This window comes from Pleurodeles waltl, chromosome 8, assembly GCF_031143425.1.
Source record: "Pleurodeles waltl isolate 20211129_DDA chromosome 8, aPleWal1.hap1.20221129, whole genome shotgun sequence".
Lineage (NCBI taxonomy): Eukaryota > Metazoa > Chordata > Amphibia > Caudata > Salamandridae > Pleurodeles > Pleurodeles waltl.
Window position 1 is genome coordinate 1,327,239,045 of NC_090447.1, and position 23,866 is coordinate 1,327,262,910.

Below are 23,866 nucleotides of genomic sequence, written 5' to 3' on the forward strand. Positions count from 1 at the left end.
AAACAAGCATCGGTAGAAAACAGGGATGCCTCCAATCAATCTCAAACATAGGTGCAGCTTGCATAATGTGATAGGTGGCATGGACGTGGCATCACCCATGAGGCAGACTGTAAGTCTCAATTGGAAAGTGGCATCATTAAGTCTTTTTTCTTTGAAGTGTCATTATTCATAGACCCTCCAACCTTGAACTCATGTCACCTATAAACCCTAAACCCGGAAATTGGAACTGATGCCACTCCTTCATTCCTTCCCACCATGCAATGTGCCGGAAGACATGAAGCAGGTGACAACTGACATCAGGGTACCCTGATGCAAACACTACACCTACCTATTCTCTAACCCCAACTCACAGTGCAAAGTGTAATGAGTCTTTGAAAAAAACACAGCCAAATCCCAAGACTCAGCAAACGAAAGTTATCTAAACCATGCTATGAAGAGTTTAAGGGCCACATGTACAAAGGTTATAGTAGGAAAATGCCACTGTTGGCATTGTTACATCCCCACTTTTTGCCTGATATTGATGCCAAATTTGATTGAAAGTGTGCTGGGAGCCTGCTAACCAGGCCCCAGCACCAGTGTTATTTCCCAAAATCTGTACCTTTGTTTCTACACTTGCCACACCGATGGCACACAGTTAAGTCCCTTGTAAAAGGCACTCATGGTACCAAGGGCCCTGTGGCCAGCGAAGGTCCCCAAGGGCTGCAGCATGTATTATGCCACCCTGGGGGACCCCTCACCAAGCACATGCACACTGCCTATGCAGCTTGTGTGTGCTGGTGGGGATAAAAAAGCAAAGTCAACATGGCATCCCTCTCAGGGTGTCATGCCCACAAACCACTGCCTGTGGTATAGGTAAGACACCCCTCTATCACGCCTTACAGCCCTAAGGCAGGGTGCACTATACCACAGGTGAGGGCATAGCTGCATGACCAATATGCCCCTACAGTATCTAAGTCTATTCTTAGACATTGTAAGTGTAGCAATATTGAGTATATGGTCTGGGAGTTTGCGATTATTAACTCCACAGCTCCATAATGGCTTCACTGAATACTGGGAAGTTTGGTATCAAACTTCTCAGCACAATAAACCCACACTGATGAGAGTGTGTGACTTACTGAAAAATGCGCCCAGAGGGCATCTTAGAGATGCCCCTTCTATGTTAGCCAAACTGCTAGTGCAGGACTGACCAGTCTGTGCCAACCTACAACTTTTAATTTCTGCCCACATGGGGAGTGTGCCTTTGTGCTCTCTGTGGCCAGAAACAAAGCCTGTCCTGTGTGGAGGTGCTTCACACCTCCAACCTGCAGGAACTGTAACACCTGGGGGTAAACCTCAAAGGCTCAAGGCTCGGGTTACAGTGCCCCAGGGGATTTTAGCTAGTGGAGCTGCCCGATCCCTGGACAAAGACCCAATTTTGGCAGCAAGTCCAGCAGGAAAATTAGAGAAAACAGGGAGGCGTGACCACCCCAGCTAGGACCACCCCTAAGGTGTCCACTGCTGAGGTGACCCCCTCCATGCAGAATACTCAATCTTGGTTTGGAGGACAGGGACCAATAGGGTTGGGTTTGTGCCACTCTCCGCAAAAGGAGTGGACACAAGAACGGTGTAGCCATTAGCTACTGCCCTCTGACCTCTTAACGCCCCTAAATACAGGATTTAATGGCTTTCCTGAACCTATGTCATCAGATTCCTGGCGACCTGACAAGAAAGAAGGACTGCTAAGCTGAAACTCCAGCAGAGAAGAAGGAAAATGACAACCTACTTGGCCCCAGCCCTACCGGCCTATCTCCTGCTTCAAAGAACCTGTACAAGAACAGCAACGCATCCTGTGGAACTAGTGACCTCTGCCAAGCTCCAGAGGACTGCCCTGCACCCCAAAGGACAAAGAACTCCTAAGGACAGCGGCACTGTCCAAAAAAAAAACTACACCAAAGGACTCCAGAGTCTCCCTGGATCTGCGAATCCTGGCCACTCTGCAGCCAATGCCCACAGCCCTTGTCCAGGTGACCAACTGGATAGAGAGGATCCCCACGTGATTCTGAGCAAGTGCCCACCCTGGGTTGACCTCTCCTGCCCATCATGAGGACGCCTGCAGTGTGAATCCAGAGGATCCTCCCGCCTGGCCCCCCCCCGACCGCTAATGCCCCGGACGAAGATATCAGACGCCTAAGGATACACTGCACCTGCAGCCCCCATGCCTTGGAGAACCTAACTACTGGTGCAGCAACGTTCAGCAGGCGGCCCTCTTACTTGTCCAGCCTGTGGTTTTCCCGAACCGACCCCAGGGACCCAGCCTGCAGCATCTAAGTGACTCCCTGGGTCCCTTCATAGAAAAGTATTGGGAGCCTGATTCTCTGTTTGCACCCTGCACCCGGCCACCCCTGTCCTGCTGAGGGTGTGTGTTTGGTGCCTACTTGTGGCTCCCTCGTTGCACCTTTAAACTCCCCAGGTCTTCCCTCTGAAGACCCGGGTACTTACCTGGCTGCAGATCTGAAACCGAGTGTCCCCAGTCTCCATAGGAGCCCATGTTGAATTTGCCTCAACTTGGACCTCTGTACCCGGCCGGCTCTGTGTTGCTGGTGGTGGTTGTTTGGGGTTAACTTGAATCCCCATCTGTGGACCTCCTATCCCCCGGAGACTGGAACTGTAAATCAAGTACTTACCTGTAAATTGTACTAACTTTTCTTCCCCCCCAGGAACTGTTTCTGAAAATTGCAGTCAACTTTTAAAACAGATAATTGCTGATATTTTAAAAACTATAACTTATCGATTTTAAACAAAGTACTATTGATACACGTGTGAAATACAAATCTATTTAAGTACTTACCTGCAACTTGAATCTCCTGGTTCTAGAAATAAATTAAGAAAATATATTTTTGCTATATAAAAACCATTGGTATGGAGTTAAGTAACTGAGTGTGCGCTTCTTCTATTTTCTGTGTGTGTGTACAACAAATTATTTGCACTACCCTCTGATAAGTCTAAGTGTTCGACCACACTACCACAAAAGAGACCATTAGTATTATCTACCTTAGCCTCTGTTTAGCCTCTGGGGAAACCCTGGACTCTGTGCACACTACGTCTCATTTTGATATAGTATATACAGAGCCAGCTTCCTACGGTTATCATTTGCGAATACCAAATAGAAAATTTTAGCAAATTGCTATTTGTTCATTGCAAACAACTATGTACAAATATGTTTGACACATTTTGTGATTCTACCTGGGTCGTAAATAGACCTACCATATTGAGGTAGGAATCAGTTTGGGACCCACTGGGAATCGCTACAATCACAGTGCTGGTAACCTGCTGGGGTCTGTATACCCCAGCAGGCCACCCGTTTCGCTAAAGGAAAATTAAAAGATTTATTTTACGTTTTAGGTCGAGCCTAGACAGAGCTTGCACGGTCTCTCTCAGACATGTAAGTATTTTGTGCCGCTTTCATGTTTCACCATTGCAGGACATCAAAGCCGGCATCTGCATCGAGAAGAAGCTGCTTGGAGCAATCACTAAGGTTGCTTAAAGCCAGATTTGCATTGCACGTGCTCAAGAGACTGACGGGAGCCTTTTATCTTCTTGTATGTCTCGTGTAGATTTAAAATAAAAATCGAACATTCCAACATGCCATCAGAAAGTCTGGCAGTAAGTGCATTATATTTGTGGGTGTCTATTTCTGTTTATTTATACAAGCACCAATTCCAGCATATTCTAGAAGCCTTTGACTTCTGACTTGTGTTTCATTTTGAGGGTGGACGAATGTTTCATCTGGCGAGTTTATGGGGTGCACTGTAAATCCAGCGAACACTCAGCTATGGGTGGGACGCATTCGGGGGCGGTACGTGAGCAGGTTCTCGCTGCCACAAAAGGCAGCACGTGCCCCGCTCCCTGCAGCTGATCGGCAAAGAGGACGACTTTAACGGTCCGTTTACTATTTAAATGGCAATCCGCCTTTTCATCGCAGTGGACTCGTTTCGTAAAGAGGAATGTGGTGTGCTTAGTGGACAAGGAGCCTCTGCGCCCCTCCCCGCAACACACCTCTCTCCTCACCCTTAACATATCCCTCACCTTCAGCAAGTTAACCACATGTGCTGCACACATCCTATTGAGCAATACATACCAAAGCCCAGACCTAGATATTCACTGCACTTACTTAGCGCGCGCGCGCACACACCCACACACACACAACACTCATCAAATGGCCCATTGTTAAAGGTTAGCTCCGACAGAACTCAAACACACCACCGCCATTCCTAAACTTGAATATTTAGTAAATGTTCCACTTTCATATTTCTATTTATAACACTGCTCTTTTTGTTTCCGTCCCCTCCAGGGTTCGTTTAGAAGTGGCTTTCATGGGAAAGAGATTATCCAGCAACATTTACGATGGCAAACAGTGCAAGCTCAGATAGTATGACCATATTACAATGTGACCTTTTCTTCCACAGAGACTACTACCATAACCATGACAGGGCCACTGTTAGTCATAAGCAGATCTGGGCGGCTAAACTATGTTAAGAGAAAACGTGTCTACCAGTGTAATATTGGTTCATGCTCAAAAGTCTGAAGTGTCAAATGTCAAGTATGCGCTTGAGAGTGGGTTATACGATGTACCTGTTGGGAAACGATTAGCCAAGTCCATAAAAAATCATTTTTGGAACAACATCTGAAGCTCCTTACAATATGATTTGCTGACGATGTGGCATTCTCAAGGGTACATGCATCAAATCAATTAAATCCTTTCAATTTCAACCACTCCATCACCTATGCAGCGCTGATCCACGAGGGGGCTGCGATTCATGTAAAGAGTAATGCACCAAACTTTGAAGATGGGCTCTATGTTCGAAAATGTATCAGTCGGGTTCCATTAACTGAAAATCAGTTAGATGACACTCCTGGCATAGCCATTGGGGGATATAGGGCGAGGTACACGCGGTTTGCTTTTAATGTGATAAGTGAAATGGAGGATAGCGATTACTACCAATATTAGATATGGAAATCGAAAAGCCAAAATATATTTTAAACACCTTTTTGCATTGAACATGACTTTTGTTGTTTCCTAGGTGTTTGACATCGAGATAAAAGTCAATCACAATAGTTTTTGTTTTATTATCATTAAAATCATGTTAATACGCTGGCTTCTGCGAGTCCTCTTCCAGCAAAGATGGTGGGAATCGGCTGTAAACGTATCAATAGTATTAATTCCATCAGTAGATGCCATCTTTCTGGCATAGCAGCAATATTTGTATATAATGCGGGTTGAAGCTCTTTCATGTAGCGAGATTCAGGCTTTGGCTGCAACTGATTCAAGAGCTCCTTAAATGCATACATCTACACTTAGGACCAAAAACGTCACTTCGTATGCACTGCACTGTGGATTGGGGTTAAGGATAGGGGTGGTTTTCGCCTCAGGAACACAGATGTTGATGATCACCAGCTAAATCACTTCCTACGCATTTCATGGTGTGAAGGTGCAAAGTTCCAGTATCTGTTGGCGAGGTCACTTCCAGAATAGGCAACATAATGACGATACTTTCAGATTGAAACTTCCATTCTGGCTTCATGGGTGATGTCACTTCCTAGTCCGGGTTACCAGTGTAGGAGAGGTGTGGAGGCTACACTACTTCCATGTTGGGGTTACGGTTCATGTCATTTTCAGCGCATAAGAAAATAGTTTATTGGTTGAGAGAGGTGAGAGCCCCACTCAGGCAACAACAATAATACTTGTGAGGGCGAATCGCAAACAGTCATTAAATTAACCTACCCTGACCACTGAAAGCTTGAAACAAAGCAGTTAGGCTTAACTTAGGGGCAAAGTGTAACGTATTTATGCACCATACAAACAATAATAAAAGCTAAAAAACACAAAGAGAATCCAAACCAATTTTGAGAAACAGAGTACACTTTAATAATGAAAATGATACCATAACGCCAAAAATCAAATCAGTAGAACTGGAGATATTTAACTAAGCGCCACTTGCACCCTCATCTGGTTTCGCTAGATCGGAAGAAGTCACAAGTTCGGGTGTTCCGCAATGCAGTGAGGTTTGATACAGTGACCAGGTTGATCGTGCTGAAAAAGTTAACTTAAAATTTAACTTCGAAATCTGGGGTGAAGAGTTATGTTTGCAGAGGAGGAGGAGGAGGCCATAAGGAGGAGGCTGATTGTCGCGTAAGGTTGCCACCGTACCACAAAGTGCAGATGGAGAATCACAGATAGTCGTCGCTGTCATGCAAACAGCCTGCAGGGTGTAGGTTGGTAGTCACTTCGGGCTGTGGTTTCTATAACACTAAATGCAGGTCTCTCATTGACTGTTGTAATGAACAGTCGCTATCAGAGTGAAAATCAGGTTCCACCAGATCTTCATGTTGGCAGTTGCCATGGACAGAATCGTTTTGGGGGGAATGGGCCCGGTCCTGCAGAGAATAAACCTCAGATTTTCAAATTTTCTTGTAGGGGAAGCCAAGGGTTCCGGAACTTGGTGGGGTACCTCTTGTGAGATCAGGAACTCACTCCAGCAGAGGTAAGCAGCAGGTGTCAGGCATGTCCAGCTGCAGCATGTCAGTTACAGGGAGGCTTTAGGAGCTTGCTGTGTCCCTGTAGCTCACACAGGAGGTCAACCAACTGACCCCTGGAGTCACTCTGGGTAGCCTGGGAGGAATGCAAGCAGGTCCAATCTTCCTTCTCGGACAGCCTGGCAGTCCTTCTTTAATCTGCACAGGTCCAGGAGAAGGCTGATTAGTGACTCTGGAGAGAGAGAATCCTAGCCCCACATCTGGTTCTGTAAAATTCTTCCCGTCACAACTCCAAACGTTTTGGGTGTGACGAAAGGCAGCGCAGGCCTGTTATCATGTTTCTTTGTTTGTGCAAGAGGCAAAGCCTCAAGTTTACGTGGTGATGGGTACAGCCTCTCCCCAATCACCTTGCCAGTATGGCCCTATCTGTTCACACATAAACCTGTTTTTGTCTTAATGTATTACACAAACCCCAAATAGCATGGCTATTCACAGTCATGTGACCCAGGAAAGTGGCACAAGGCACAATTGCTTAGGACAAGAAAATGTCAACATTCTAAAAATGGCATTTTCAGAACTGTAACTTAAAATCCGACTTCACCACTAAAAAGCTTCTTAAATTTCAATTGATTTGAGCGTAAACAGCATAGCTCTCTCTGCTTCCAATACAAAGTTAACACTTAATAAATGCAATAAGGTAACTCAGTGTTAGTAAATGTGAGAGATAGGCCTTACAACAGTGACAAACTACTTTAGGATTTTTTTACTGCTAGGATATGTAAAATTAAACCCACATGTCCTACTTTTTTAAATACGATGCACCCTGCCCTTTGAGCATTTATGATGTACCTTAGGAGTGACTTATAAGATTTAAAAATTAAGGTTTAGGCCTGGAAAAAGGTGTATTTGCCAGGTAAAAATAGCAGTTCAAAACTGCACTACAGACAGTGACCGGAGGCATATTTTCAACGGCTACTTTAATGTGTGGCACAGTGAGTGTGAGATGCTGCCTACTAGTAGCATTTAATTTACTGTCCCAGGGTACACACAGTATCATAAACTAGGGATTTAGAAGTAAATTAAATGCACTAATCAGGTTTAGGGCAATTGTACCATGTTCTAGGGAGACAGCACAAGCACTCTGCACTTTTTTTCCCTTCTAACCAGTGGTAACGTCCTGATGACAACAACAAATGGTTCATGAACAGGGGAAAAAAGCTTGGTGTGACCCTGCAAAATTGTCCAGGTCCAACATCGAGCAAGATTTCAGGATAAAGCCTCATGGGTGACGCCACTTCTTGATTATATGGGACCGAAGCAAGGTCACTTCTAGGGCGGGACGTCCAACTACCACGTTATACAAACACCACCAACATTGGGTTTAACTGGAGGTTTTCTACTGCAGTAGCTGTAGTATTTGACCTGGATGTACATTTAATAGAGCACATGATACATAGCTGTTTATGAAAGGAGGTGGCAGCGAGTGAGATAAGGAACAATAACTTGTTCTCCTTAAAGGAGGAAAAGTATGACAAAAGGAGTCCTTTTTCAGTAATCATTCACTTTATTTTTTACATAAGGACTCAATTTAAATAAGAAAAATGTGCCAATGACTGTCACAGTTAAATTAATAGAACAATAAAACAATCTCATATCAGGAATATCTCTGTTAAATATTTACACTACGCCATGCACCCATCTGTCACAAAGCACTGCAATGCAGCAAGAAAATACATAAATATCAACAAATGCTCCCAAAACGTGTTCCTACATTTTCATTATCTTTAACATTCCACTTTGGGAGTCACATTAACAGTTCCACAATTAAGCATGAAAAATAAGTCATTATTCTACCCCACTCACAGAATCATACTTCACAAATCACTTACAAAAGTGAGAAAGAAAACATGTAGGAGGAAGAACACACATTGTAAAACATTTGATAGTTTGATATAAAAGTCAACTCACTTAATTTATGGGCAAGTACAGCTACAAAGTGTCAAGAAAATAGTTTAAGAAATCATCTTAAACAGCAGTGGGTTATATTGTTTATACAGGCAGGAGAAAGATGCATGTAATCTAAGAAATACAGACTGCTAACTATTGTATCTTCAATATAAGGGCAACATTTCAATTATGTACCTGTTCACAGACTTTGCAGTAAGCATCCTAACTTGATGATGGCCATCTGCAAGAAAATGTGGGAATGCTTCACTCACAGGCAGCTCCTCACCTGGCAGACTAAGCACAGCCCAGGTGCAATATGGGTCAACCTGTGGATAATTTTTCAATTAACATGTTAACCCAGCGAATGGACTAGTTTTTGTGTCATTGTGAAAGAGTACAAATATAAATGTGAAAAACTGTGATTCTAGAAGAAGTTACCTATCTTTAGTAGGCGTTCCACTGGTATACGCTTGATTTTCCTATAAATCATTCATCTACAAATAGCCCCAGGCACATGGAATTCAGGTAGTACTAAAGGAAGACTCTGAGCAAAGAAGCACATGCGTTTTCACCAAAAGTGACCAAAGTCATCCAAGCACGCAATTACCCCATCTTTAGTTTTGCCCTATTTCTATACACTACTGACACAAGAAAAAAACAGAACACTCAGAAAATCATTCCTAAACATTTCTAAATACATATGAACCTAATCCAAAACAAAAAATTGAAACAAAAATAAAATGAATGGTAGAGCAATAAGTAATCCAAGTATCCATCCTACTGAGTGAAAAATCTTCCTTCAAACCTTGACAACAAAAGATGCTAGTTTCTTCAGCAGGATAAAAGCTTTCATGTGTTAAGTTAGTTTTAAAAGAGAAGGAGCTTTAAATGTGAGGACTAGGATGATAATAAAAAAACAGGGACAAAGAGCAGCTACTACCAGCTTCAGTTCTATGCCCAATCACCAGGTATGCTGCAATATCTTTTCATGATGGTACAGGATACTCCCGTGCGAGTTGCCCTTCCTAAAGGTATTGCTATTCCCATTTGAGTTGGCCTTTGTAGGAAAGTGCCCTCTTTCTTGGCATGGTTGCCCCCATTTTCTGCCAGTTGTCAGTGGGTTTGACTGTATCCTGCTAACCAGGACCCCAGTGGTTATGCTCTCTCCTGTAAATGGTGGTAACTGTACCTTTTTTCCTCCCACAATTGGCATACTGGTTCCTCATGTAAGTCCCTAGTATATGGTACCTAGGTACCCAGGGCATTGGGGTACCCAGGGGATCCCTATGGGCTGCAGTAGTTATTCTGTCACCCATAGGGAGCCCTTGCAAAGAGTTCTGAAGGCCTGCCATTGCAGTGTGCGTGAAACAGGTGCATGCACCCGTTTTCACTACAGGTCACTTTAAGTCACCCCTATGGTAGGCCTTCTCAGCCCAGAGGGCAGGGTGCAGGTACCTGCGTGTGATGGCACCCCTGCACTAGCAGAGGTGCCCCCACAAATTTCATTTTCATTTTTCTGGACTCCGTGAGTGCAGGGGTGCTATTTTATGTGTGTACTGGACCTATGTCCATCTACAGAATGGTAACTTCGAACCTGGGCATGTTTGGTATCAAACATTACGGAATCATACCCCAATAGTGTTGCAAGTATTGGAAGTATGATTCCATGCACTTTGGGGGCTCCTTAGAGGTCCCCCAGGATGGCTACCACCAGTCTTAAAGAGTTTTCCAGGTAGCCCACGCTGCTGCCCCCCTCCCACAGGTTTCAGCCCTCCTGCTGCCTGATCTAATCAAGCCTGGGAAGGCAGAACAATGGATTTCCTTTGGGAGAGGGAGGTAACACTCCCTTTGGAAATTGGTGTGACTGGCTTGGGAGGGGTAGCCTCCCCAAGCCACTGGTGTGATTTGAAGGACACATTTGGTGCCCTCCGCGCATAACCCAGTCCACATCTGTTCAGGGACCCCCAGACCCTTCTCTGGCGGAAAACTGGACAACGGAAAGGGGAGTGACCACTCCCCTGTACATCACCATCCCAGGGGTGGTGCCCAGAGCTCCTCCAGAGGTTCCCTGGATTCTGCCAACTTGTTTCCAAGGTTGGCAGGGAATTCTGGGAGCAGCTGAGTTTCCAGGCAGGTGACGTCAGAGCCCCCTCCTGATATGTGCTTACTAGGCTAGGTGACCAATACCCCTTTCAGGGCCATTTAGGTTCCCTCTCTTGGGTGGGTTCTCAGATTTGGCTTGCAAGATTCCAGCAGGACTCCTCTGCAACCTTCACTTCTACTTCTGGCCTTCGGAACTGCGACTTGAACCTCCAGGACCCCACAAGCTGGTTCACGAAGAACTCTTCTGCAACATTGTTTCCAGGGCTTCTGCTAGCAATTGCAACATTTCCCCCAGCTGTGCATCCACGGAGGGTGGTGTGTCTTCAGTTTGCACTAGAAGAAGAACGGAATCTCCCTTGGAGTGAAGGAGTCACTCCCCGGCAACCGCAGGCACCTGCTGCAACGACAAACGGCTGCATGAATCTCCTGTCATCCTGAGCTGCATGGATCATGAGTCACAGGTGCTGGTCCGGAGAAGTCCCCTTGGTCCTCTCTGCCAGTTGTCCAACTTTGGTGGAGGTAAACCCTTGCCATTCCCACGCAGGACAGTACCCCGTGCACTTCGTCTCTTGCAGCCGCCAAGGCTTGTTTTCATCTCATCCTATGGTTCTTCAGGTTACGTCCCTTTCTGTTAGGTCCCTTTCTGTAATGCTGCGTGGACTCCTTCTGCGACTTCCGTGCCCCCGTCCTGTGGGACTTCTGTGGGTGCTGCCTCTGCTTCTGTGGGCTCTCTCTGTCGCTGAGGGCTCCCTATGATGACTCCTCCTGGGCCTTGCTGGTCCCCGGCAGCTCCACTTTTCCACTAACTGCGAAAATCCCTTTCCCAAGGCATGTTGGCGGAATTCCTGCACCAACACCTGTCTGCAATCTTCACTCCGTTGTGGGACATCTTCTGCATCCATCAGGAACTCAGCTCCAGGGCTGCAGTGCTGACCTGTTTTATCTCACAGTCGACCAACTCATAGATGTACAGCTGTATGGGAAGTAACTCCTACTGGACTCCACAGACACTTTTGGAGTTGGTCTCCTCTCTCCACAGGTCTTCTCCAGTAATCCACTGCTGGTTTCTTGCAGTCTTGTCTGGGAGTCTTCTTTTCCTTCCCTTTGGGTGGTTAGGGGAAATACCAGTGATTTACTCCTGCCTTCCTGGTCGCTGGGGGGTACTGTGATACTTCTGTGGTTTTCTAGTGCTCCCAGCTCCCCTCTACACATTCCACTTACCTAGGTGGGGGTCCTGTGTTCGCATTCCATTTTGTTTAGTATATGGTTAGGGCTCCCCATAGAGTTACTGTTGGTTATCTACATTTGCACTGTTTTCTATGCCTATTACTGTTTACTAGTGTATATAATTAGTGTATTACTTACCTCACATTGGAGGGTTGCCCTTCTAGTACTTTGTGGTATTGTGTAACCAATAAAGTACCTTTATTGTTGTACAAATGAGTTTTCTTTCACGTGTGTAAGTGATGTGTGACTACAGTGGTTTTGCATGAGCTTTGCATGTCTCCTAGATAAGCCTTAGCTGCTTATCCACAGCTACCTCTTGAGAGCCTGGCTTCTAGACACTGCCTACACTTCACTAAGAGGAGATACCTGGAACTGGTATAAGGTATAAGTACCTTAGATACTCACCACACACCAGGCCAGCTTCCTACATTGGTGGTGCAGCGGTGGGATAAACAATTGCAATTGCCTTACCACTCTGACACTTGCTACTTTCCACAGGAACTACCACTTACTAGCTAGGGGTCTACACTATGCCTAGTAACAGGGAACAGTCTCTTGGGTTTGGGTAAGAAAAGAGTTTAGGCATAGCCCTTACTCCAAACTTCTTTTTGAGGACTTAGAGTAGTTAGGGATCCTACACCACTCCAGCTAGCTGACATGTCTTCAGCAGAGCACACAACTCAGGTCATGGAGTCTCCTTGTGAGGAAATGACCTTCCAAGAGCTCTGGGAGTTGTGTGTAGAAAGAAAGCTGAAGGCTGGGAGAAATCCCAACAAGACTTTCTTCTAGGCCTGCTCCTCTAGGATGACCAGGAACATGCTGGTAGCCAGGAGGAGAAGGCAGATGAAGTAGACTCTGACCCCCAAGTGCTAGAAAGAGAGAATTTAGCCACTGAAGTGGGTCAGGACATACCCATGGAGAATCAGGCAAAGCCTTGGTGCACCCACAGCCCTGCTAGGAGCACTGTCAGTAGTGTGAAGTGGGGCCATAACAGTAGGTCCACCTTTGTCCCTAGAGGGCTGGTTCAGAGGGTGCCCCAGAATAGGAATAGATCCTCTTATGCCTACTCCCACATCTCCTCAGTATATAAGGGGATCCACTGCACAACTCCAGGGGAAGATTCTGTAGATAGGGAACTGAGGCAACTGAGATTGGAGGAGGCCAAGCTGAGGCTGCAGCAGCAACAGCTAGCCCTAGACAGGGAGGCCTTAGCAGTGTAGAGAGAGAGGCAGGGGTTGGGGTTAGCACCCCATGGTGGCAGCAGCAACTTTGGTTTCAGGGAGCCTCGGGTCAGGGAGGACTCTTGATTCCAGAAACCTAAGTAAAGTAGTTCCCCCCTACAAGGTGGGGGATGACATCCACAAGTGGTTCTCTGCTCTGGAGAGGTCCTGTACAGTACAGAGGGTCCCCCAGGGACAGTTGGCTGCTATCCTTTCGTTCTCCTTCTCTAATAAGGGAAGGGACAGATTCCTTACCGTCTGAGAGGAAGATGCTGATAATTACACTGTGTTGAAGTCTGCTCTTTTAGATAGTTTTGGTCTTACCACTGAACAATACAGGATAAAGGGCCATATGTACCAACACATTTTCCCATTGACACAGAATGGGAAAAACCCTTTGATACATCTGGCCCAAAGTTCAGTGAGACCAGGAAAGAGTCCTCCCAAGGTTGGGTAGATTTTGTGGATTGCTCTGTCAAGGCTTTGGAAGGCTGATTACATGGTAGTTAAGTCAATGATTATGAGGGCTTATACATTCTTATTTTGAGAGAGCATATACTTAACAATTGTGTGCCTCATTTGTTACACCAGTACTTGGTAGACTCAGACCTGCCTTCTCCCCAAGAATTGGGAAAGAAGGCAGACAAATGGGTCAGAACAAGGCTGAGCAGAAAAGCCCACACAGGGTAACAAAGACAAGAAAAGGAAAGCTGGTAAGTCTCAGGACAAGGTTGGGGACAAAAACAAATCCAAAGAGTCTTCACCAGGCTCACAAAATTCCTCTGGGGTGGGTCCAAAACATCTTCCTCTTCTTCCAACAACAAAAAGCCTTGGTGCTATGTTTCCAAAAACAAAGGCCATAGACCAGGAGACAGCTCCTGCCCTAAGAAAGGCACTAAGCCACCCACCACTACAACCCCCTGCCTCTCCCACTAGTGCCCCTGGTAACAGCAGTAGCAGTGGGCCAGTTAACAATAGCCAATCCAAGGGTGTACCTGGGCTCACTTTAGCAAGTGTGGTGGGGGCTGGTTTAGTTAGGCAGACTATTGAGGCTGTTTTAGTCTCAGAATGGGGCATTGACCTTGCCACCCTACCTGCCTGTCCCCTTATTATGGGTAAGTTCAGGCAGCTGCCCTTGATAAATGGTGTTCAGGCAGAGGCCTACAGGGACACATGTACCAGTGTCACTATGGTGACTGAAAAACTGGTGTTCCCCTGAGCAACACCTATTTGGTCATCAGTACAAAGTGACTGACGCCCATAACAATACTGTGTGCCAACCCATGGCAGTTGTTGATTTCAGCTGGGGGAGTGAGGGGGATGCAGGGGGTATTTACTGGTCCTAAGAAAGTTGTAGTGTCCACAGACCTACCTGTAGAGTGTCTACTAGGGAACAACTTGGAGACTTCAGCTTAGGCTGAGGTAGAGTTGGAGGCCCATGCAGCAGAGCTGCGCATCCCAGGGCATATTTCTGCTTTAACTAGGGCACAGGCCAAAAAGCAAAAAGAAAAAGGGAACTTGGGGCCTGAAATAATGGCCTAAGAGGCTCCTAAAGCCAAGGGTAGAAAGGGCAAAAGGTTGCCCGCTAAACCACCCTCCAGTGAGGATTCCTCCCTTTGAAGAGGAGGAATCCACTTCCCTTGGCAGAACCTACACCTGAAGAGTTGAACGCTGACACAGCTGAACTTGAAAGTGCAGGAGGGCCTGCCAGGGAGAAATTCTGTATGGCTCAGAAAACCTCTCCCACACTGGAAGAGTTAAGACAGCAAGCTGCCCTTCAGGAAGCAGGGGATGCCAGTGGCACCCACAGGGTGTTTTAGGAAGATAACCTCTTATTCTCCGAGCCAAGGGAACCCAAACCTGGTGCCACCAGGAAGTTGGTTGTACCTCTGCAGTATAGAGAATTTTTGCTGACCCTTGCCCATGAAATATCACTGGCAGGTCACCTGGGACAAAGGAAGCCTTGGGACAGTCCCACTTTCACTGGCCCCATATGTCTGAAGTTACAAAGGAGTTTTGTTGCTCCCGTGTCACCTGTTAAGCCAGTGTCAAGAGAGATGGCACCCCAAGGGCCCCCTTAATCCCACTACCACTGGTTGTGGTTCCCTTTGAGAGGGTTGGGGTGGATATTGTTGACCCCTAGACCCGCCCAGTGCTTCTGGAAACAGTTTTATTCTGGTGGTGGTGGACCATGCCACCAAGTATCCAGAGGATATACCTCTAAGGACTGCTACAGCTCCTGCAGTGGCAAAAGCCCTACTGGGAATTTTCTCCAGAGTGGGCTTCCCAAAAGAGGTGATATCAGACACAGGTACAAACTTTATGTCTGCTTACCTCAAGGCCATGTGGAAGGAAAGTGGTGTAACTTACAAGTTCACCACCCTTTACCACCCCCAAACCAATGGTTTGGTAGAGAGGTTTAATAAAACTCTCAAGAGCATGATCACACAAAACTGAGAAGATGGGTTGCCCTACTGTCATGCCTCCTTTTTGCCTAGAGGGAGGTTCCTCAGAAGGCTGTGGGCTACAGCCCCTTTGAACGTCTGTCTGGACGTCCTGTTAGGGGTCCACTTGCTCTTGTAAGGGAGGGCTGGGAGCAACCTCTCTAATCCCTTTAACAAGACATTGTGGATTATATACTTGGCCTCAGGTCCAGGATGGCTGAGTACATGAAAAAGGCAACTAAAAACTTCCAGGCCAGCCAGGAACTGGAGAAGCAGTGGCATGACCAGAATGCTGTCCTAACTGTTTATCATCCAGGGCAGAAAGTGTGGGTCCTGGAGCCTGTGGCTCCCCGGGCACTTCAAGACAAGTGTAGTGGTCACCACACTACAGTGGAGAAAAAGGGTGAGGTCACCTATTTGGTTGACCTAGGTACTCCCAGAAGCCCCTCAGGGTGCTTCATGTGAACCGCCTTAAGGCCTACAGGGCTGACATGACCCTGCTCATGGCCGCTGGTAAAGGACAGGAAGAAGAGAGGGACCCTCTCCCTGACCTCTTCTCCAACACTGCAGCCGATGGCTCAGTGGATGGGAATTTTCTAGCAGATTATCTTTCTGAAACTCAGAAAGAAGACTACAAGAACCTCCTAGAGCAGGTCTCAGAACTAGTTTCTCTGATACCTGGTCAGACAACATGGTGTGAACACACCACTGATACAGGGAAAAGTTTTCCTACCAAGAGTAAAATTTACAGGCAACCTGACCATGTTAGAGACTGCATCAAAGCAGAGGTACAAAAGATGCTGGACCTGGAAGTCATTGAGCACTCTGAGGGCCCCTGGGCTAGCCCAGCGGTACTGGTTCCAAAACCTCACTCTCAAAATGTAAAAAGAGAGATGAGACTCTGTGTAGCTCAACAATGTCACAAAAACTAATGCTCATCCTATCCCTAGAGCAGATGAGCTCATAGATACATTGGCATCTGCCAAGTATCTTAGCACATATCACTGCAGGCTATTGGCAGATCACGTTATCAGAAGATGCTAAAGCAAAAACTGCATTTTCAGCCACTGGAGGGCACTATCACTTCCCAGTGATGCCCTTTGGTTAAAAAAAACGCACCTGCCATTTTTCAGAGGCTGGTGAACACAGTTCTCCGAGGTTTGGAAGCCTATATTGCAACTTATCTAGATGATATAGCTGTCTTTAGCTCCACCTGGGATGGCAAAAAGCAGGCCTCACTACCAAGGCCTCTAAGTGCCAGGTAGGGCAGAGGAAGGTTGTGTATCTGGGCCACTTGGTAGGCGGAGGCCAGATTTAACCACTGCAGGGGAAGATCCAAACTATTTTAGATTGGACTCCTTCTTGGGCCTCGCTGGGTACTACAGGAGGTTCATTAAGAACTATGGCTCCATTGTAGCTCCTCTTAATTAACTCACCTCTCAAAGAATGCCTAAAAAAGTCTTACAAACAGCTAGCTGTCAAAAAGCTTTTCCGGACCTCAAACAGGCCATTTGTTCTGCACCTGTGTTAAAAAGAAATGACTACTCCAAGAAGTTAATAGTTCAGACTGATGCTTCAGAGATTGGGGCAGTTCTTTCACAACTTAACACTGAGGGCCAGGACCAACCAGTTGCTTTCCTAAGCAGAAAGGTGACACCCAGAGAGAGGCGTTGGTCAGCTATAGAAAGGGAGGCCTGTGCTGTGGTCTGGGCCTTGAAGAAGCTGAGGCCATACCTGTTTGGCACTCACTTCCTTGTTCAGACAGAACACAAGCCCCCTTCTTTGGCTCAAACAGATGAAAGGTGAAAACCCCATACTGTTGAGCTGGTCCATATCCCTACAGGGAATGGACTGTACAGTGGAAGATAGACCTGGGAGTAACCACTCCAATACAGATGGACTCTCCAGATAGTTCCACGTAGACAATGAAGACTCAACTGGACAAGGTTAGCCTTACTGTCCTCCTACGTTTTGGGGGTGAGGAAGTAGGAAAGTACCCTCTTTCTTGGCACGGTAGCCCCCATTTTCTGCCTGTTGTCAGCTTGATTGACTGAGTTCACTGGAATTCTGCTAAGCAAGACCCCAGTGATTAGGCTCTCTCCCTTCAAACTTGGTTACTTGAACCACTTATGGTGCCCCCATGTAAGTCCCTAGTATGGTACCCAGGGCATTAGGGTACCAGGGGGTCCCCATTGGCTGCAGCATTATTATGCCACCCATGGGAAGCCCATGCAAAGTGTATCTGCAGGCCTGCCATTGCAGCCTGTGTGAAAGCATGCCACATTACAGTAAGTCACCCCTGAGGCAGGCTCTCCTGGACCAGAGGGCAGGGTCCAAGCACCTGTGTGTAAGGGCACCTCGGCACTAGCAGAGGTCCCCCCACAAACTCCAGTTCCATTTTCCTGGACTTCTTGAGTGCGGGGACACCCATTTTATGCGTGTACTGGACATACGTCACCACCTATGTGCAGGTACATAATGGTAACCCAAAACTTAAGCATGTTTAGTATTAAGCATGTCTGAATCACACCCCAATACTTTTTTTTGGAATCTTGTAATCAGAATGAACTGACTATGATGATATAAGTTGTCTGACAACATTACAGCTATTAGATACATAGGGGGTTATTACAACTTTGGAGGAGGTGTTAATCCGTCCCAAAAGTGACGGTAAAGTGACGGATATACCACCAGCTGTATTACGAGTCCATTATATCCTATGGAACTCGTAATACGGCTGGTGGTATATCCGTCACTTTACCGTCACTTTTGGGACGGATTAACACCTCCTCCAAAGTTGTAATAACCCCCATAGTGTCTTATACTCTTCAAGTTATCATATAATGATATCTGGTGGCCTTCTCCATCTTTGTATGTCTGCTATAAGATGTTATCTACACATATTGTTAACAGAGGTTATGCTCTTTACTTCCTCTTTGTCTCACTTATCTTTAACTAATATGCCACCATCTAGTTTGACTTGTGGGGTAGGGACTGAGGCACAAACGTGTTTTGACCTCAGGGATAGGTCATATTACCAACAGAGGGTATATGTATTGTTCAGGTATGCATGAATATTGAATGCAGTTGTTTATTGGTATTTTTTTCTATATGTTTAATTTAGTGGTGAAAGTGACCCTCTTTCTTTTTATTTTATTATTTTTCTCTTCTTCTGGTGTGTTTTTTATTTCAATTTTCTTTTGGTAGACTGTCTCCTCTTACCATGTACTTGTGGAGAAGAGTGGCTTGGGGAAGCGCTCGATGTTAGCGTTTCTCCAACAAAGATGGCGCCCGAGATTTGCCGGTCCGATGCTTATAGGCGTCAGGAACGTTGCGGTCGCGCTTTAGTTTGTAACACGCGCCGGATACGGTGCAATTTAAAGAATGGCGGCCGATTGGAACGCTTCTTTGGTCTTCGGTTTTCGGAACTGGCAATTTGAGCTCCGTTTTGTGTGCATTTAATGCAATTTGGACTCAGGTGAGAGATTTTGGCATATTACTACTTATGCTGGAATTACAGCAAATACTACCAGATGGCATGACTAGATCCTCACACTTATCGACTTAACGATGTTAAAACTATTGTCTTAGGTGTCGAGGATACCTTTCAACTCTATATGCAGCCACATTTAGATGGCCATTAGCTGGTAGGTGTTTTATGTTGGATTTTGGTGGAGCTCATGGGCTTCTATTTTTTCTCACTCGGTATCTCTCTTATATGTTTTATATTGTTTGTTTACAGAGTGGATTTTATTAATTGGTCAAGTACTTTGAGATATTGATGTTTTTCGTACTTCACCCTATTGAGGTCTGACTTAATCTGTTTTAGGTCACTGTGTATACATTTTGCGAGTTTTGGTACACAATAGGTGTTTATCTTGGGTGTGCACCGTTTTGGTTATGGCTCATTAGTTAATTTTGGTTCTCTAGTATCTTTACGGTTACTATACTGTTTGTGATTGCAGTTGCTTTGACTCTATTTTAAAGTAGTATCACTATTATATGTTTTTCGCGGGTTTGTGCCTTAGTTCCTCTTTCTCACTTTTCACACTGGATGGGGCTAATACATGAGTATAATGTGAATATTAGAAGGCTTTAAATAGGCTTAACAAGGGGCCCTTGATTTTGACTTTGAATGTGTTAATTCAATAAATAGTTATTGTTATTTGTTTTTTGTGGTATGTTAACCTACATTAGTCTTGTGAGTTATGTACATTACATGTTGTGATTTCTGTTCAAATATGTATATGTCTTATGTTTGATATTTTTTTCAGCCTTGAAAAAGTCACGGGGAGCATTCACTCCCATGACGAAACACGTGTTGGCTGTTTTGAGTTACATTAAAAGATGGATTCTTCATTCAAAACGAATTCCACTGGATTTTTGTTCATCTGCATGTACAAAGTGATTTTGAATTACTGATATATAAGTTTGCATATTCTGTAATATTGAATCCTATAGACTTAGATTCATATTTGAGTGCCTAGGTCTCTGTTTTGTATATCTGTGGTTTCACAGTGTTGGAGGTAGGGGAGATTCCTCCGAGGCCGGGAGCACCGTTTCTCTTAATTATATAATTCTCTTTTACTCTTATGAGGGGAATGTTGGGAGCGCTTTCTTTCCCTTAATGTGTCTTCCCTTTTGGAACACTACATCACACCCCAATACTGTTGCCAGTATTGGAAGTATGATTCTATGCATTTTGGGGGCTCCTTAGAGGACCCCCAGCATTGCTCCTACCAGACTTCTGGGGTGTTCCAGGCAGCCCAACCTGCTGCCACCCGTCAGATAGATTTCTGCCCTCCTGCTGCTTGAACTACTTGGCCTGGTCATTCTTGATCTTCTTGTGAACTCTGGGCAGGACTGGTATAAGTGGAAAGGCATACAGGAGGCCTGAGTTCTTCGCAAGACGAAAAGTATCTCCAAGCGAAAGCCACCTTGGAAGCTTCAGTACGTAAAACTGCTGACATTGGGCGTTCTCTGTGGAGGCGAACAGATCTAACCAAGGCTACCCCCACTGCTGAAACAGACCTTGCACCACCTCCGGATGAGGAGGCCATTTGTGAACCACTAAGCATCTATGGCTAAGTTTGTCTGTTCTGGAATTCAGAGACCCCACCGGTGTTGAACCACCAGCAAAATGCCCTTCTGTTCCAGCCATGTCCAGAGGCACAAAGCCTCTTGACAAAGGGTCCAAGACCCCACCTCACCCTATTTGTTGCACTACCACAGGGTGATGGTGTTGTCCGTGAACACCTGCACAAGCCTTCCCTTGATGGAATGCCAGTTACACTACTGTGAAATCTGGTTGGGGAAGGGAGAGGGATCTGCCACTGACCTAACTGCGGTTCATTAACCACCACAGCAGATATTTTGCTGTCCCTCCAAGACCTGGACCAGGTAGGAGAGATTCCCCTGATGCTGTACCCACTGGAACTTCAGGTCCCACTGCAAAGTCGGCATATGCCATCTTGCATGTGTCACCAACAGGATGTGGGAGGCCATGAGTCCAAACAGCCTCAGAGTCAGTCTCACCATCCAAATCCAGATAGAGGCACTAGGCTGCCAGTCGCGGTCACGGCAGAATCCTTCCTTCGACGATAACTAGCCTTCGGGTCAACCAAGCTGCACTCTGACAACTCTCTCGGATCCAGCAGACTCTGTTCAACTTTGAGCATCAAGTCTTGGTCTCTGGTGCTGCAAGGCAACCAGAAATGCCAGCATTAAGATTTGGGCTACCAACTCGACCCATCAAGCTCCTTCAGCTGTTGTGGCCTTCTGCTGAAAACAGGAGGTCAGCCAACTGACCAGTGGAGTCTCTTGCTTCGGCTGGGCTCCAGGGAGTACTTCTTCATGAGCAGAGCATAGCAGGGATAGTACCTTCTCCGATGATAGCCACCAGGTTCTGCTGGTGCAATCCATGCGGGTGCAGCCTCTCCTTGTCGGTTCCTTGGTGCAGCAGGGCAGTCCTTCAGGCTTCTTCTCCAGTCAGCCAAGATCTGAGTTCTGATTGGGAGAGGTGCCTTTTTTATGCCCAGAAAATGCCCTCAGGGTAGGATGCAGTTGGTGACCAATGGACTACCTGGTTCCTTCCATTCTGATGACCTATTTTTGTAAATTGTGGCATGTGGCTATCTGAGGACACACCATTCTGCCCACTTCCAACATGGAAGACCCCTCGCTTGGGATCCAGAGATTCCCAGTCCAACACATAGGCATGGCTACCAAGGGGGCTACATGCCCCAGGAAAACCATTTGTCAATAGTTTTCTCCTTTCCTTTCCAAGAGAAAGCTTGTCTTCCTAAACAACATGGCAGCTCCTTTTCACCGTTGAAGCTCCCTTTTGTTCTAACACCTGCGTGGCATCCTTCCAGGGAGAGGTGGCACTTCTTTCTCGCACAGGCTGTTATTCTCTTCTTTCCTGGGAGTTGTGTGCATATCTCCCAAGGAGGGCAGAACGCTGTCCCAAGGAGAAAGTCTGTGTGTAGGGTGGATGGGCACAAGAGATTTAGGACAACACCAGGCCACTTTGCAAAAGTTGCACACTGCAACATTTTACATTCATATTGACTTAGGCATGACATGGGGGTTAATCTACTGAGTTGTTTGATACCTTACAGTATGAACTTAAGTAGTCCCAGTCAAAAGCCAGCAGGACTGCTGTGGCAGCTTGCCTCTCTGCACTCGCCAATGGGACTTCTAGCATTTTCCCAGTATAAACAACAATTGCAGGTTTTTACTGCTGGAGCATGTAAAACCACATGTTCCACTTACGAATATAGAGCACACTGCCTTAGGGTTGACTTATGTATGTTAAAAAGGGAAAAGTTTACTTTGTCATGAATTTAAATGGCAAAGTCAGGTTAGCAGTTTAAAACTGCCCTTCCAGTCTGCAGTGGCAGACCTGAAGCTATGCTTTACTCGTCACATCCAGGGTGCCATAATCAATGATGCAGTTTTTGGGTTGACCCTCAAACTTACAGGCCCTGGTTAACAGAGGACCATATACTAGTCCTTACAGTAAGTTAGCTTATGCCAATTAGCCATTAAAACATACACAATTTAAGGTCAGGGCACAAGCACTAAGGTCTGGTTAGCAGGCCTCAGTTAACTTACAGAGTTGAAAAACAGCACATCAGTCCAAAACCTTGTGGTGACTGTACAAAAAGGGGCATTTCATTACAGGCCAAGCCTTACTCCTTGGCCCTCTAGGGTCTTCTGTTTTGTACCTTGTACATCCTTTGATTTTGTTTTCTACCACAGAAATTTCTGGTGTTTAGATTTCAGTTTACAGGGAGATACCTGTAAAACGTGTGGAGCTTGTATGCTTGCAATTAGCACCTACAGGAGGAAATCTGAGGAAATCTTTCTGGTGCTTCATGTCTTGAGCAAGACATTTCACTAGAAGGCTTTTTTTTGGATGTATTATCACAGCTTTTCACACGTCATAGGTTTGTGGATGATGTCCTGTGGTTCAATATCCCTCAGCACCTATGAACACATCAACAAGTTTCTTACCTTCAGTAAAGCCTTATCTGGTAAAGACTATCTAGCTGCAAATTCCTTACCTTTGAATATTCCCCAAACACCAGACTGAATCTGGAAACTTTTCGAGCAGTACCTCTGTGCACCGTAGGTGGTGCTGATCAGCTCTGCATTGGCACTGACTAGAAGTGACAAGTGCAGTGCTAAGATAGGTGCCACCCCAGCACACTGACATCAGTGACTTTTTGCAACATTTCCACGCCAGAAGCACAGAGCCACGAAGGGTGCTGATGAAGCAGTGTACCAACACTAAAGACCTCATATAGGTCACCCTATATGCAGAAATCCGTTCATGGAGGATGGGAAGGTCGGTAAAAAATGAGTAGTTAGATAGAGTCTCTACCAAGTAAGACGTTACAGGAGGTAAGTAACCTTTTCATCCAATAAAAATATCTAGCCACAGATCCCTTACATTAGAAAAAATACCCAAGCAGAACCTCTTCGGATGTGGGTCTGCAAACAGATGAAAACCAGGAAATCCTGCAGGACGGAACAGGCGAAGTCCCTGTCATGACGGACCTGACTGTCCAGGTACTAGAGCTTGGTGAAAGTGAATAGAGATGCCTACACTACAGTCTTACAGGTGCCCAAAACAGGGACTTTGAAAGCTAACACAGTGGTTGCAGTCTTGGCTCTGGTGGAATGAGCCCTCAGGGTGCTGCTTCTTGCCCAGTGCGTAGCATATTTATAATGTAGAGAATGATCCATCTTGAGATGGTCCTTTTCTGCACAGCCGTTCCTTTCTCTGCTCCAACAAACCTGATGAAGAGTTGGTTGTCCTCTCAGTGTTCCTTAGTACGATCAACGTAGAATGATAATGCTCTTTTTGGGGCCAGGAGATGGAGTCTCTCCTAGTCTTTGGAAGAG

General features: G+C 45.9%; 1 protein-coding gene across 1 annotated transcript in view; it reads right to left on the reverse strand.

Moving 5' to 3' along the window:
- The window catches only part of ATM (ATM serine/threonine kinase), a 1,319,133-nt gene that overhangs the window by 839,739 nt on the left and 455,528 nt on the right, over positions 1-23,866 (reverse strand). The window contains exon 22 of the mRNA XM_069202321.1: positions 8,656-8,786. Coding sequence (XP_069058422.1) covers positions 8,656-8,786 — 131 coding nt within the window. The remainder of the gene's footprint in view (positions 1-8,655; positions 8,787-23,866) is intronic.